The 16,689-nt window shown below is 36.3% G+C and overlaps 3 protein-coding genes across 6 annotated transcripts; 2 read left to right on the forward strand and 1 right to left on the reverse strand.

Annotated features, from left to right (window-relative positions):
- The first annotated feature begins 418 nt into the window (after positions 1–418).
- On the forward strand, positions 419–3,012 carry LOC123873280 (keratin-associated protein 5-8-like). Of its 2 annotated transcripts, none has more exons than XM_045918071.1 (4): positions 419–734; positions 1,171–1,222; positions 1,653–1,792; positions 2,436–3,012. In XM_045918071.1, exons 2-4 carry the CDS (start codon positions 1,195–1,197, stop codon positions 2,952–2,954), a joined length of 687 nt encoding a protein of 228 aa, XP_045774027.1. In that variant the 5' UTR covers positions 419–734; positions 1,171–1,194; the 3' UTR covers positions 2,955–3,012. The 2 variants fall into 2 exon arrangements, with proteins under 2 accessions (XP_045774027.1, XP_045774026.1); XM_045918070.1 differs by having other exon boundaries at positions 420–736; positions 1,185–1,222.
- Positions 3,013–3,314: 302 nt separating this feature from the next.
- Positions 3,315–4,356, reverse strand: LOC123873281 (mitochondrial import inner membrane translocase subunit Tim9-like). Its single transcript, XM_045918072.1, has 3 exons — positions 4,099–4,356; positions 3,879–3,974; positions 3,315–3,531 (listed from the first exon to the last, which is right to left on the reverse strand). Exons 1-3 carry the CDS (start codon positions 4,141–4,143, stop codon positions 3,397–3,399), a joined length of 276 nt encoding a protein of 91 aa, XP_045774028.1. The 5' UTR covers positions 4,144–4,356; the 3' UTR covers positions 3,315–3,396.
- A 305-nt stretch (positions 4,357–4,661) lies between these two features.
- On the forward strand, positions 4,662–16,577 carry LOC123873275 (histone acetyltransferase Tip60). 3 transcript variants are annotated; one of them, XM_045918060.1, is made up of 14 exons: positions 4,662–4,798; positions 4,878–5,004; positions 5,849–6,004; positions 8,368–8,496; positions 10,075–10,229; positions 10,575–10,769; positions 11,197–11,280; positions 11,411–11,612; positions 12,136–12,258; positions 12,819–12,981; positions 13,685–13,793; positions 14,713–14,816; positions 15,100–15,148; positions 16,372–16,577. In XM_045918060.1, exons 1-13 carry the CDS (start codon positions 4,754–4,756, stop codon positions 15,104–15,106), a joined length of 1,599 nt encoding a protein of 532 aa, XP_045774016.1. In that variant the 5' UTR covers positions 4,662–4,753; the 3' UTR covers positions 15,107–15,148; positions 16,372–16,577. The 3 variants fall into 3 exon arrangements, with proteins under 3 accessions (XP_045774016.1, XP_045774018.1, XP_045774019.1); XM_045918062.1 differs by lacking the exon at positions 15,100–15,148; XM_045918063.1 differs by lacking the exon at positions 8,368–8,496.
- Positions 16,578–16,689: the final 112 nt, after the last annotated feature.

Consider the following 16,689-nt stretch of genomic DNA (forward strand, 5'->3'; position numbering starts at 1 on the left):
CCTACCTTCCTAGACTCGTATTTTCATAATTATGTAGACTGAACTAAGCCCTTGTATACCTAAAGTAACCTATCAGTCATCAGTCGAAGTATTGATGTGAGTATAAACAGTTCTGCGTTTTTAAGTGATGGATGGACGAAACGGATGAACAGAGATTTTATAATAGTAGGTAGAGAAGATATTTATCTAAGATTATACACTTAATATTATAAAGGCGAAAAGTTACCTATACCTACTCTTTCACGCAAAAATCACTAAACGGGTTTGGCTAAAATTCGGAATGGAGATAGGTTATATCCTGGATTAACACGTCATAGGCTACTTTTTATCCCGGAAAATTAAAGCGTTCCTACGGGATTTTGAAAATGTAAATCCACGCGGACGAAGTCGCGGGCGTCAGCTAGTTATTTATCAAGGGCTCATTCACCTAGATGCGTTATTTTGTACCTGGTTACAGGTTCAAGAAAGAGTAAAATAAAATCTAAGTACCTATGACATCCTTTAAAAAGCAGCACTGTCAGAAAATGGTCAGAAATATCTCGGACTTGTCAGTCCTTGACATTTTCCACAAACTCAAAAATGTTATCAATATAATTGTATTTTACTCTGGTCATATAAATAAATAATAGTTTGGGTAAAATGGCTCTAAACAACTACTGCGACGGATAACAATACAACCATTCAAATGGCTAACGCGCAATAATTATTTTCTTACATCATATCACCCATACAATAGGTAAGTGAATCAGCCGTATGCAGGCCGTATGTGCTAACCATCGATGGTGCTAAGTTGCTAACCAATTCCTTTACAGACTTCGTGAGACTTACCAAAACGCCCGAATTATTAAAACCACGCTATAAGCCACGCTATCCAATCTGACGCTGTTGCTTGAAGGTTTAATACTGTTTTTCTGGCCACAGAAAATAAATATACTTAACAACAATTGAATAAAACTCAATATATGTTACGAAAAGTCAAAAAAAGCAGTGATAGCCTAGTGATTAAGATGTCCGCCTCCTGTTCGGGCGGTCGGGGGTTCGACCCCGGGCACGCACCTCTATCTTTTCTGATAGTTATGTGAGTTTTAAGCTGGTTTTAACCTAAACCCACGCGGACGTCGCGGGCATCATCTAGTCATTAATAATAATAAATCAATAATTTACGTATTTTTTTATCACTATAGATTTCCAAAAATGGCTTGTTGCTGTAAACCTGGCCGATGTAAGTTGACTATACTTATTATGACTTGTAAATTGTAATAAAATGAGGTCGGCAATTTACTGTTTTTAAACGTGTTTGAGTGGTAAGCGCTGTGGTCTTATTAGTGGGAGGTCCCGGGTTCAATACCCAGCAAAGGTTTGGAATTTCATGATTTCTAAATTTCTGGTCTAGTTTGGTGGGAGGCTTCGGCCGTGGCTAGTTACCACCCTACCAACAAAGCCGTGGCGCCAAGTGATTTAGCGTTCCGGAACGATGCCGTATAGAAACCAAAGGAATATGGGTTTAATGAAAACTGCCATAAGTATTAAGTACTCCTTCCAAGTTAGCCCGTTTCCACCTTAAGACTGCATCATTACAAGATGAGATTGCAGTCAAGGGCTAACTTGGATGTGAAAAAAAAAAGTAAAACCTTTTCACGTTTATTTTGTAGCAAACAAATCATCAATTAGTTGCTTGGGCCGATGCGATCTACCAAAGCATCGATGTCTGGAAAGAAAAGACATAAAACCCGGACCGGTGCCGAAGCATATGGGATGGCTTTATACAGCTAAGGACTCGCCTGAACATCAGGTTGTTGTTTAATGTTGTCTTAAAATAAATCTAAAGGTCACCACTTGGACTGTATATATCCTTCGATTAAAGGTCGCTGCATACGTAACGTGTTTTTTCCCGTCCCGAAGGTCCCCGATTTCTAACGTCACCCGGACGTGGACTCACGTCACTGCCTCGGGGGCGCGCGGACTAACCAGTCCAACTAATCCACCCATCCCAACGTTATCCTATGCCGTGGTCCGAGCCTCACAGGAAGCGCCCTTAGGACGTTGCCCCCCGACCTCTAGGGCTCACCTCCAGGCAAAGCTTTGCACTCGCCACTCCACCTGGTAACGCTGTAGCGGCCAGTAGGGCCTACGCAGCATACTCAATCCGAAAAAAAAATGCAGTCGCGTTCTGTGCAAACTGCGTGACGTCGCCTTTGCACGCAGACTGTGCATTGTGAAGGTCTAGTCTTTGAAAGAAGTGAATACAACAGTTTAGTATCCTCTTAGCTCACCAAGCTACTGTGATTTTTTTTAAATATACCTATCAGTTTCATGCATCTAGAGTAGGGTCTTTATCGTGTCTTTCTGTTAAGAAATTCTTACCGCGTATCTATGCAGACTAGCCATTCCATGCATTCCATACATTTAATTCAATGCTTTCGCACTTGTTTCAGCTAAGATGTGGCTGGCGTCCAGGCCACATAGCCTGCTCAGTTCTCAAAAAAATCGAGCAACACAACTGCATGAAATCTAGCGACTGCACACCTTGTACATCAACCTGCTCCAAGTCCCCTTGTTTGAAGCCATGCTGCGCGCCGCCAAAATGTCTAGCCGTCTGCCCCTCATCGACATCCTGTTGCAAGCAACCTCCATGCACCCAACCTCTTATACGAATCATCAGACACGGAGGCCAATATAGCATATGCACTAAACCTTCTAACATATCCAACGCGCCGTCTGGACCTAACCCATTAAAATATGTCCTTAACACAGATGACAGCCCAGACACTGGTGCAAAATACAGTGTAGAAGCAAAGTTCAATGATTACCATTTTGATTACACTAGCTCCCAGTCATCCTTTGTTCTGGATTTCTCCCCGCCAGAGCAGAAGTGCTTTAAACCGTGCTCAAAGAGAAGTACGACTTGCATGACGGGTGGAACAGAAAACAAAAACAAATCGCAATCCAAATAAAATAGTTACATAGGAAAATATTACTTACAACTTCTAATTGTCATAAATTGTCTTACATTGCCACCATTACAATTTAAAGTAAATAAAAATTGAAAATTAAAATCTCGTCTTTTTATTATTCCAATCTTAATCAAAATATGTTATAACTGTTTAGTTACTTACTTCACCTAAGGCCGAAATCAATAATACATCTATCTGTAATTACAATGATATTGAATTATCATATTAATTGTAGTTTGTAGTATGTATCCGTTATTCACATAATAGTTAGTTATTAAACCATAAAATAAGCTAAAATCATTAGATTACATATAGATGAATTGTGATCTCAAGGTTATAATAGGCTGGTTCAAAATAAACAAAATATTCAACATTTTATTAATCAACATTCAAACGAAAACACTACTAAAATAAAAATTATAACTAACTTAAAAAGCAAACTTTAACTTGGATTACCCGACTTTTGGGCTAACGCTATCATGTTCTCATTGGCTATCATCTGGAACTCGTGGAACCTTTGTGAAACCCGTTGGTTGGTCCTCAAGTACTTCTCCATACAATTTGCTGTGCATTTGTCCTGGAAACAAAATTTTAAATATACAAGCAAGCTTTACAAAACTGATCGGTCAATTTAACTCCAATTAAGTTTTAGGGCACCTCAAAAATTAAAAGATGGTGTTTTTTATAAAAATTTTGTTCACTTAGATTTAAAAACTTAATACTTGTCTATTTTAATCTAAGTGCTTTTTATCTTTAAGCAAGCTTTGCTTGCATTGCATTGCAAATGTTTGCATGCAAATTATAACTTATAAGCTGGTTTCCTTGCCAGAATTTCTAGAGCTTTGGCACTATGATGGTAAGTTAGAAAGCCTTATGATGCTAAAGATGAAAGATGCTATGTAAATTATGTACAATATTACTTACCTCTGAGGCTCGCAGATTTCTCGAAGTGAAGTCATGTATGCAGTCATTGAAGCAAAGTTCTGACAGTTTATTGTACTGAACCAAGAAATCTTTGAACTGGGAAAAAAACAAGAATTGCACAAATTAACGATTGATACAACATATTTAAATCGATAATAAGAAGTTGAGTTTTATTGATAAATTTTTATTTATATTTATCTTAATACTTATTAATACCTACCGTTTTAATTTGATCAGCTTCACTCATTACTTGCGGGGAAGTCATTTTTGAGAAAAATTAAATATATAAAGGAATGTTTTACTTGCTGAATGTCTACAAATGCATGAAATGCTCTTGATCTATAATATCAAAATTCCTTTTAATAATTCAAGCGCTAAAAATCTGAATTCCAAAGAAATCACAAAAACGGTAACTTTTGAGGTTAGATTTTTGTTATTGACACATGACACCGACCAGAAAAAAGTTTATTGACAAATGACAATTGATGTTCTAAAGTGACAGTTTGGATAATATATACAGGGTTAGCCAACTTAGAAATATTAAAATAAGGATTAGAGCACACTAAAAGTTTGGAGTTAACCTGACCCTTTGGTTACCCGGCCCAGCCTACTGCAACCGTGCAAAGAGCTGTATAGGTACTAGCTGTAATGCAGCTGTATCATATACTAATTAGGTACCATTTATGTTAGTACCTAAATGGTACCTAAAAAGTCCTCTAGGTAGGTAGTCCTACCTAGAGGACTTTTTCTTTTTTTGGTATTTTTATAATCTGTTGAGTCGATCGTTGTGTCAAAGTCAATTATTGTGCTGTCAATTGTCAAAATCACAAACAAATTGGTTTGGTGGTGTTAAATTTAATAATTTTATTTACAAAATGAATGATAATGAGGATGAAATTACAACTTTTTGTGATTCAGCTGTACGTCACTAATTATTTGAAATGAAAACACAGTTATGGTTTTAGTAAAAATGTTTACTAATTTTCCAACAATAAACAGGCTTCATTGGTGGAAGGATGCAGGTTACCAGTTCGAATGCAGGGTGGTGATGATTGGCCCCTTGCAGAGATTATAAGCATCAAAGAGGTCCGAGGCCAACGAGGATACTATGTGCATTACGTAGATTGTAAGTTATCATAATTTATAACCTGTAAACAAAAATTGTTAAAACTTGAATAGTTTGTATCAAAATGTTGATACATTAGGTAGTTACAAGAAGTAAGTTATATCTTCATAAGCTATGCGATGTTAATCTAACTTAACATGGACATTAATCTAACTTAACAACTTTCTAAATATTTTGTTTAGATGCAATGAAAAACCAGTTAGTTTTAAAGAGTAAATATTATGCATATTCTCTCTAAACTCTACATAAATATTTTTGACTATCTTGTTAACTACCTGTAAATTGGAGGAATCTGAAAAAATCTTTCATGTCTTTGAGTCTCATTTGTTTCGCCAGAATAAAACTTATAACTCCTAAAGGAAATGTTTTCACCAACCGTTGTGTGACTGAATTGATTTGTATTGACTGGCATTGTGGTTTTGAGGCTAATTTATAGTGTTTATGACTTCCTAGGCTCATACTCCCAATTTGGGTCACAAAAGATTGTTATTGGTGTTCTGTCAAAAACTACCTAAGTTGGGAAGCTTGTAATATCATCATCACTACTGAGCACGAGTCTCCTCTCAGAATGAGAAGTATTATGGCCATACTCTTCCAGTCAAGTGGAGATTAACAAACAATCCTGTGTCTGATTTCCATGGTTGTGTTAGCAACATGTTTAAAACAAAATTATAATAATAATAATATTTTTTATTGAATGCAGCTTACGACTAGTTTTTTATAAATTACAAATTACTAATTACAAAGTTTTTATTAAGGCACTTACAACTAAAATAATTTAGTAAACCTAACAAAAAAAAACACATTTAAGGATTATAAACTCTGTGTGTTAAAATGTTTTCAGTCAACAAACGCCTTGATGAGTGGGTGGGAGAGTCATGGTTGGACACAAGAAAGGTACAGTTTCCCCGGAGAGATGGCAGTGGACTCACAGGTGGGACGACAACACCAAAGAAGACCCACATTGGATCTGGAGGTGGCGTCATGCCTAATTTTCTTAGTATGTGTGTTTTTTGTTTGCTATATCATTTTCTTGTATTTAATTGGCACCTTTTTTTGTATTATGACATATAGCTGAGAGACATTTAAAACCAATCAAACAATGTTACAAAATCACCTTATCAAAAGAACTTATCTCAAAAAATGCTGAATTGAATTGATCCTTTCTTTAAGCCCAGTCCTTAAGGTCTTACAAAATTTATTCTCTTGAACAACATAATATACAATTATTGACTTATCGCTTGTTTAGATTTAGGCATTAGTTATTTTTATTCATACACAGCATGAATTTACTACCTAAATATCAAAAGGTAGCTTTGGCACGTACCTTTTCTTGAGTTTTTAGCTGGTTGCACATTGCTTATATTACACGAGCAGCCTCGTTTTAGCTGCTGGTCATATGAATTTTAGCAGCTTATGATTCTATCGAGATGCTTAGGGGCGGCTCAGATGTCCGAACTGAAACATTTGAGGAGCTGATGAACAAAATAGTGTAATCACGGTTCTGATCGAAATAATTTTTTTTCTGGATTTTTTTGGTGACTGCATAGAAATTAAACTCATTTCCAAGCAAAACGGCCTTAAACAGAGCTTAACATTAGTTCAAAGTTTGTGATTTTGATCACTGAATACAAATCTGGATGTATCTATACTAATAAATAAAATTGGAGTGTCTGTCTGTAATTTCGAAATAACTACCTCATATTAAGCTCATATGGTTATTTGAACGATACCATAACTGAATCACACGTTTTTAAAATTTTTGTCTGTCTGTCTGTCTGTCTGTCTGTCTGTCTGTCTGTCTGTCTGTCTGTCTGTCTGTTTGAAAAGGCTAATCTTTGGAACGGCTGAACCGATTTTGACGAGACTTTCACAGGCAAGTAGAGGATTGACCAGGGCGTAAAATAGGCTACTTTTTTAACCGACTTTTAAAAAGGGAGTTGTGTTTTTCTACCTATGTACACCGAAATCTCCGAGATTTCTGAACCGATTTGCGTCATTTCTTTTTTAATCGATAGAGGAACTTTGCGACATTGTTTCATAAAAAATTTGGAGTCCAACTCCTCAATCCTGATGCTGCAGGGGATCTGACCAATCCACGCGGGCGAAGCTGCGGGCATCAGCTAGTATCTGATAAAATAGCCTAAAATCAAGCCCAAAGTTCATCATTCATGCCACCTTCTTCATCATTTGATTTTGAACATTTCATGGATGGTGCAGAGAAGCTTAACATGTTATGGCTGCTAAAGATGAGATGCTCAGGCGATAGTAGGCAATGTGCGGCCAGCTTTCAAGTTTAACCTAATCACAGCCTCTTATACAACATGCTCAAATATAATATTTTGGTTGATTACAATATTTTGCAAGAACATGTTGTCACTATATAATTCAAACAGCATACTGTATAAGTTGTTAAAACTAAACTATTTTCATTTATAACAGCTGTACTTAATATTGTAAATGTTCTTTTTATTTATGTTGTCAATTTTCTATAATTTCGTACTCCTTGGCCATTTAAGTGAAGTACTCATAAGTTTTTTTTAAATTGTACAGACTTACGGGCCAGGCGCATTTATAACATGGCGGCTGGCGCCCACTCCACCCACCTCCACGCCACCCACTCAACCAATACCCAATGTCGCGCCACATATCTTTAGCCAGATCAATTTTTTTTTAGTATTTTCAACACCAGAAGCAGACTAACCCAACAACACATTGCGTTATTCGATTGTTGTGTGCTACTTAATTATAGAAAAATCAAAGTATTCAACATTAATAATCTCTGTTTAGTACTTTGCACTAAACATGTCATTCTGAACAAATTTTTGTGGGCTACAACTTAATGTCCAGTGTTATACTAGTTTTGATAGTTTCATTAAACAGGAATTTTGTTCAGAATAGCCATTCCATATATTTAATACAATGCAAAATATAGATGTTTCTATATCCTTCTAAACCAGATGTTTCTACGTACTTCTAAACTTATAGATAAGAGTAAAAAAGCAATAATTTCGCCAAGAAATACTTTTCAGACAGTTTTTCAATTCATAAACTGTTAAAAGTAAAAATAATCGGACAGACGGAGAAAGTCGCACCATAAGAGTTCCATTTTTGCCATTTTGGTATGAAACCCTAAAAAGAGTTGATGAAACCTAACACATGGAACCCCTGTACGCAAGCGGCACAAGACTGTGGAGTGCAGAAACGCTTTTAAGACACCTATGTCCAGCAATGGGTGTCCTTTGTGTCACTTGATGGCAAGGGGTGGGGTGAGGTGGCGTGTTGGTGGCTAAAATGAATAAACATGAATTTATACTGAATATTAACTAACAATTAAGTATATTTATAACGTTTTTTCTGCAGATGATCATAACGTCTGCAATGAAAGTCTGAAATGTGTTAATAGTAGAGAGATTCACCAAACAACGCCTAAAATACCTGAGAAAATTTATAACAATGCACTCAATGGTTCCACACAAAGATTAACACCTGGTACGTTTGATTACTGCTTATATTTTTTCTTATTGGAAAGCTTTTGCTCAGGTTATAAAGAAATATTAATATTAAATGAAAATAATTTACCTACCTATTTAAGTTTTTCCACAACACGTTTCCCAATTTTTGCATACTTTAATCATTTAAAATAGACTCGGCCGAATACTGAATCGTTTCTGTATATACTGAAGAGCTTCTTAAACAGGCAAGTTTTTTCTGACTAATAGTTCTAGCCGATGCCCGCGAGGTTTATCGAAATCCCGTAGGAACTCTTTGATTTTCCGGGATAAAAAGTAGCCTATGTGCTAATCGAGGATATTATCTATCTCCGTTCCAAATTTCAGCCAAATCTGTCTAGTAGTTTTTGCGTGAAGGAGTAACAAACATACGCACACACACACACACATACTTTTGCCTTTATAATATTTGTGTGATGATGTGAATATGTATTTGTAAATTGGTTCGTCTTTTGATCACTTCGCAAAAGAGGAACAGATCGACGAGATTTTTTTGCATGAATGTACATAAAGACCTGGAGAGTGACAATACTTTTTATCCCAGATAGATAATAATTAAAGAGTTACCACGGTATTTCATCCCGCACAATGATAACCACGAGTCCACGAGTTTTTAAAGAACCTAAATGGTGCTTATGTATTAAGAGACATTTAAATTTTCAGTATTCGATCGTCTATTCCATATTATCGTTATTGCTTTACCAATTTTGACGTAAAAATTCATAAAGCTCAATGCACATCTGTCAGCCACGTAAGTCGTTGCATATACTTAATTCGAGTAAACCCTCTATTAAATGCTCAAATCTAAAGTAAAAGTAATAAGGATAATATGCCTTTGATTCTTTTGGTTTCTTGCCTATAACAATACTCTAACTTAGAAGTTTGTAGCATGGTTTACTTTTATAGAACTTTTAGAAAATAGAACTAGTCTAATTTAAATCTAACTTTCACAACTTTATGTAACAGGTGTAAGTTTTATTTTGGGGCTATTTTTTGGTGATGAAAATGGACTTCTGGGTTGATTTTAGTAGAATACCTACTAAATGACCTGCTCAATCTTTAAGGACTCCACTAAGAAAAAACCCTATCTTAGTGAGAGATATAGAAAATCGACATAATTTCAAAGTTCTAAACCCAGCGATTTAGCTGTTTGTTGGTTTACTTTATTGATGCCTGAATGAAATACATTCGAATTAATTTGGTATGAAGCTGATAATCCATTACCAGATTATATTATTGTATATGCGAAAGTGTGTCTGTATGTCTGCTAGCTTTTCACGGCCCATCCCTTTAACCGATTTTGACTTTTGCCATGGAGATAGCATGCAGTCTGGGTAAGATACTTTTTGTCCCAAAAAATCCCTTGGGATTTTTAAACCCTCTGCAGTGAAGAAGTCGTGATCATAATTTTTTTGGTTCAGAGATAGCTAGCATCCTGGAGATGATATAGGGTACTTTTTATCCCAGAAAATCGAAAAGTTCTCACAAGATTTTTGAAAACCGAAACTTTACCCGGATGTTGTCGCGTTTGTAAATAAATCCTCTTGATGACGCGTAGGCACGCCAGGCGAGCCCCGCCAGCTGGTGTCGCGGCCCGCGAGCCCTACGCTGGGCCACGACTCGTCATCGCTGGTAAACGGCGGCGCGGTGCTGGCCGCGGCCTTGCAAAAGAAGATGAACAGGAAACGAAAGGCTAACTCTTTGGAGAACGACGTAAGATTATTATCTGTAACTAAGTCCCCTGGGTCACGCGTAGGCACGCCAGGCGTGCCCCGCCAGCTGGTGTCGCGCGGATATTTTTAAAATATCTGACTGACGCTAGAAGTCAACGAATGTTACGTAAATAGGCCACTCGGAGTCAATGCCGCGTCGTAGGCGGGACATTGACCCGAGTTTTGCATTGACGGGCATTGCGGATTTGAAAAATACGAAATCGCTAAAACTACAAGATAAGGCAAATGATTATTTCCATTGGGCTATGTTTAGGTAGTTTCATAATAACCCTAAGTTTTTGCTAGCGTCCTGGTTACACCTTGTATAATACAAAGTTTGCTCTAGAACGAAACACAAGAGTCTCTCGATGGCGGCGAGCCGGTCGTGAGCGGCACGGCCACGCCCACGACTCGCCCACGGACATCGGGCAGTCTGGTGGCGCACGGGCATGATGACCTGGTCACGCGCATGAAGAACATCGAGATGATCGAGCTGGGCAGGCACAGGATACGGCCCTGGTACTTTGCTCCTTATCCACAGGTAAGTCCCTGGCCTTTTTAGGATTCCGCACCCAAAAGGTAAAACGGAGCTCTATTATTTTAACTTTATTGATTAAAACCAATAAAAGGCGGACCTAAGAGCCGATTCAACCAAGCACGTACACGTGACCACGCGCGTAGTGACGCGCGTGAATCCATAGGCATGACAGCACGCATTACGTCTACGCGAACGTTCACAAGCGGTATGCCATATCTCATACAGTTTCATACATTACAACGTCATGGTACGTAGCGCGTACCATGACGTTGTAATGTCTACGCTCACGTGCTGCGTACGCGTTTGGTGTGTTCCAGTTCCAGGTGTGTCTCGAGGACCTTTTCTGTCAGCCATACTTGGGCCTTTGAGCTGTTTGGGTTCGGGTTTCGGCGACAAGACGTTAAAGTTCTGAAATATTTTTTATTTTCAGGAAATGGTAAATTTAGCCTGCATATACATTTGCGAGTTTTGTCTCAAATATAGAAAAAGTAAAAAGTGCTTGGAAAGACATTTAGTAAGTATTTTATTTTATGTTATTTGATAGCGATATCAGAATAACTGGTACCGATATTATTACTAGCTATGTTTCGTTATCGTTCCAAAATTATAAAAATAAATAGTTTAATGAATATTTTTTTTTTCAGATTAAATGTAAACTAAAACACCCACCTGGCAACGAAATATACCGAAAAGGCAGTATATCCTTCTTTGAAATCGACGGTAGAAAGAACAAGTGCTACGCTCAGAACCTGTGCTTGCTTGCGAAACTGTTTTTGGACCACAAGACTCTATATTATGATACAGACCCTTTTTTGTTTTATGTAATGACTGAATTTGATTCGAGAGGTTTGTTTTTCACTTTTGTTTTTTTTTTTTTGTTTAAAAAAATAAGAATATCTTTTGAGTTAGTAGTTCTTAAACTTGTGAACTTATTTCAATGTATTTGAAAACGTTACTTTACTGAAAAGTAAGGGTTATAATCACCATATCAATTCATTATTATTGATATCAATTCATTATTATTGTATAGTTTTGAATGCTATCCGTGGTTTTTAGGGTTCCGTACCTCAAAAAAAAAAACGGAACCCTTATACAATCACTTTGTTGTCTGTCTGTCTGTCCGTCTGTCCATCTGTCGTGTCTGTCATGAAAACTTATAGGGTACTTGCCGTTGACCTAGAATCATGAAATTTGGCAGGTAGGTAGGTCTTATACTACAAGTAAAGTAGTACGGAATCCTCGGTGCGCGAGTCGGACTCGCATTTGGCCGGTTTTTCAAGCTTATTTTTCTTTCTTTTTTAAACTATTATCAAAAGTTTAGTTTACAAATTATTATTATTGTAACTGTATAATATGTCAACTGTTTTAGGATTTCACATAGTAGGATATTTTTCAAAGGAGAAAGAAAGTACAGAAGACTACAATGTAGCGTGTATACTAACTCTACCTCCTTACCAGCGGAAAGGATATGGAACACTACTCATAGAATTTAGTGAGTATTATTTTGACTTTTGTCGAATTTTAATTGATTTTATTCTGTGAACTCGATTGATTTTTCCAGTACGAGTCGAAACTCATATAAATCCTACCAATATTATAAATGCAGAATTGTGTTCGTTTGTTCTTCAATCACGCCGCAAGTGAGCAACGAATCGATATGATTTTATGCATGGATATTGGATATAGTTAGAGTAACATAGGCGTCAGGCGATTTTTTCTCGAATTTTTACGGGGTTTTTAAAACCCAATCCACGCGAACGCAATCGCGGCTATTATGTAGTCACACTAATATTATAAAGGCGAAAGTTTGTATATGTTGTTACTCTTTCACGCGAAATCTACTGGATTTGGCTAGGAAAGGAGATAGAATATGACATGGATTAACACATAGGTTACTTTTTATCATGGAAAATCAAAGAGTTCCCACTGGATTTTGAAGAAACTAATTCCACGCGCACAAAATCGCGAGCATCAATTATAAATTATATCAATTATAAATAAATTAATACATTAATTATTATAAATTAGGAATACAATAATGTTGCCTTTCAGGTTATGAATTATCAAAGTTCGAAGGTAAAACGGGTTCACCAGAGAAACCACTATCGGATCTTGGATTGCTCTCGTACAGGAGTTACTGGGCGCAAACTATCCTGGAAATCCTAATTAACATTAAGCCTGTTGGGGACAACGAGAAACCTATCATTACTATCAAGTAAGAAATTATTATTATTTTTTAAATTTGGTTCATTTTATATTCATATTTTTATAGGTTTCTTACTATACTTGTATATAGGACAATTAGTATATAAGATAATTTATAAGTTTCAGTAAAGTAAAACTACTAATTAGCTTAAAGTTACGCTAGGTCATTCTTCAGTTGAGTAGCTCATTGATACTCACTACTCAGTATTAAGATAGAACCGGTAAAGTGCGAGTGGGACTTGCACACGAAGAGTTCCGTACAAGATATACGTACCTAACATTTTTATGTAGAACACTGCTGTAGTTAATGTGATTTAGTAAATTATTTTTTTCGTGAGCACATTTTAAATGTTTTTGTAATGTAATCACAAATTCATGGTTTTTGGATTGTTTCCTTTACTTGTACTATAAGACCTACCTACCTGTCAAAATTCATGATTCTAGGTTAACGGGAAGTACCCCGGGTTTTATTGACAGACACGACAGACGGACAAGACAGACAGGCAGATAGACAACAAAGTGATCCTATAAGGGTTCCGTTTTCCCTTTTGAGGTTATCCCTAAAAATATGTATAATCGATATGTAATTTTTTTGCAGGGAGCATTATGAAAGGGATAACATTATACTTGTCTTGTCAGTTTAATTTACAGATTAGGTATGTACTACAGAATTAGCCACGGTAAATACTTACATAATTTTATATTAATTTCAGTGAAATATGCGAGTTGACGAGTATAAAGAAAGAGGACGTCATAAGCACATTACAGAATTTGAACCTCATCAATTACTACAAGGGACAGTACATAGTATCAGTTAATCAGGTAAGTTGAGGGTTTATTTTATTTCTTCTGTCACTGTTGAGGGTCGTGACTCCTTTCCATTAATCATATAATGGCATGAAATCTCTTGGGATAATAATGCGGTGGGTTCCCAGATCCTTCCGCATACAACTCAGTAAGAGAATGAAATTTCGATTCTTAGGTTTTACAGTTATTATCAGATGTTAGTGATAATAACTGGAACCGACAGCCTAACGTGCTCCCCGAGGCACAGAGGCGAAATGAAAAGGTTAGATAAGCTAGTCACTACCTGGCCAGGCCTGAGCTAATTCAGAAAAGAAAAATACTGATTTTATTTTACTTTACCAACCTGACCCAGCCGGGAATCTAATCTGAGATCTCTTGCTAATGTCCAGAGCACACTACTATAAAAAGTCACTTTTGATAATTACCTCAATGAGAGCGGTAATTCCGCACTGCATCCGATCCGAATCCGTGAAAGTACGGATATTATAAAAAACTCAGACCAAATTAGAATTTTGCTTAAATGCACAAAATCCGATCTGTAATCCAAATCCAAGCTATTCATCCTTGGCGCGGATATTTCCGATTTGAATCCGAGATAATGGAGGAGTGCAGCTACTTCGTTTTGAATATTTCTTCCAAATTGGAGACTCACGGATGATGGAGAGAAATCGGATGACGGAAGTCTGATCTAGTGCGTATACTACCATACTAATAGTTCTATGACTACTTTGGATTCGGATCGGATGCAGTTCGTGAGGGCGTTTGTGCACTCATTCGTATTCAATTCGTTTTCGTGATTCGTGAAAATACGGCTCAATGTGAAAAAAATCACATATATAAAAACACGTCATACAATCCAAAGTTTCCTTCATACGCATGTGCAATCATTCGTGTTTTTACGATTCGTATATTGACGAGCTCTTACTATTTACAGGAAACAATACAACAACACGAGAAAGCTATGGAAAAGAAATTGTTAAGGATCGATCCAAAATGCTTGCACTGGACGCCAAAAGATTGGTCCAAACGAGCTAAATGGTAAGTTTTCTTGTTCTTAATTAGTTCAGTGATGTTACTTCACAAGATTATTTTATAGTGGGACCTAATATATCAAAAAGAAATATTTAACAAAATATGGCCATGCCAACATCAATTTCTCTAAATCCCTATTTTCAGTCTTCATTGTCTTTTAATGTTTTAATAACAATGTATTCCTGTAAAAAATAACTAGATATAGGCACTATAAAGATATCCTACCAAATAGCTATAATGAAATGTTGTTAACAGAAACAGTATAAAGATGATTTTCTTTTGTCGCCAGTGTTTGAAGTGTATCGGAGATGCGAGCTATCTAACTCGGGCTTCAACACGTATGATCATTTTGTATCTAACGAAATATTTCAGGGTACTTTATACAGCGTGCAATTTTAATGGTTGTTTTCCTGCGACAGAACCATTTGCACTCAGTAGTACTTACTGGATAAATGAAGTTTTTAAAAATTTTGTGTTGAAATAAGTACATAAAAAAATATTCATCAACTCGAAAGCGTGAGAAACGATAGTAATTCACTACACATAACGTACCTGTACTAGTCGAATCGCTCGCGCTGCCAACAGTTATAGCTCGTTCACACAGGCTGCGTAAGCGTTGCGTAAGCGTAGATTCAGCGCGTACCATTGCGTTGTAATGTATGAAACTGTATGAAACATGGCACACCGCTTGCATAAAGCGTGGACGTATGCGTAACCCGGTGTCTTAGGGTTTTACGCGCGTCACTACGCACGTGTCACGTGTACGCAATTGGTGTCTATCTAAAAACTATCACGAGATGTTACTGTTGGTTCGAGTGCGCTTTCGAGTTTAGTTTTTCATAATTCGTAAATCTGCCATTTTGTTTTTCTTATAAGCAATTTTTTTTAATAAGTCGATTTTACTACCTAGTCAATATTGTTTCGCTACGGGGAAACAACTATTAAAATTTCACTCTGTCTGTACATGCTTGTATATCATTCATTTTTATTTTTAACGGCTAACATATTATGCATTGGGCGTTCATTTGTTTTATGTGCGACGTTTTGCTAACTCGGCCTTGGGATGCACTAATATTGTTTTAGAAGGATTATATTTTTTTTTATTACACGTTTTTGGAGTCCGTGTACACCACCTATTCAATATATTGATTTTTATTAATAAATGCATCCATAGTATTATATTTTATTGGGTATTCATAGGTAATTTATCAATGTCATCATTCCATTTATTTTTGATTTATAATTTTTTTGTCTGAATTGCTGCTATGTACTAATAATATTACAACATTGCATCACTGCTAAGTAATTGCTTTGTTGAGTCATGAGTATTTATTTTTTTACATACACCATCATTGTTTCTCGTCAATGTAACGCACACCAACAGACTTGAAAAGAGACCAATTTAAAACATATGTCAAAAAAAATTAAGCTGATTTTAAGTTTTTATCAAAACAGACACTGCTGCGCTTCAGGTCCACTCCATTCTGTGGGTGTGCGTTGCGCTTTATTAATAGAAATGTTATAATTTATAAACATCTAATAAAATCGTTTAACATTGCAGGTAGGACAATTTACAAGGATGTTACATCAAAGGGTACTTTCAAACTCCTCAGGTCCATTATATTATGTAAATCCTTTTTTTACAACTGTTTATTTTTCATCTAAATGAGCTAAAGAGTTGATAACTTTTATTGTGAAAAGTTGTAAATACAATATGTGTAACTATGTCCTTGTTTAATGTGATATTAAATAAATATTTTTATTTCTTTTTCGATCTTTTATTTATTTTATTCAAAACTCGTTATAAAGTATCTTAATAAATAAGGCTTTCACAAGTTATTGTGCATATTCCTCACTAGATGATACCCGGCGACTTTTA

The sequence above is a fragment of the Maniola jurtina genome, chromosome 16 (genome assembly GCF_905333055.1).
Source record: "Maniola jurtina chromosome 16, ilManJurt1.1, whole genome shotgun sequence".
NCBI classification, from domain to species: domain Eukaryota; kingdom Metazoa; phylum Arthropoda; class Insecta; order Lepidoptera; family Nymphalidae; genus Maniola; species Maniola jurtina.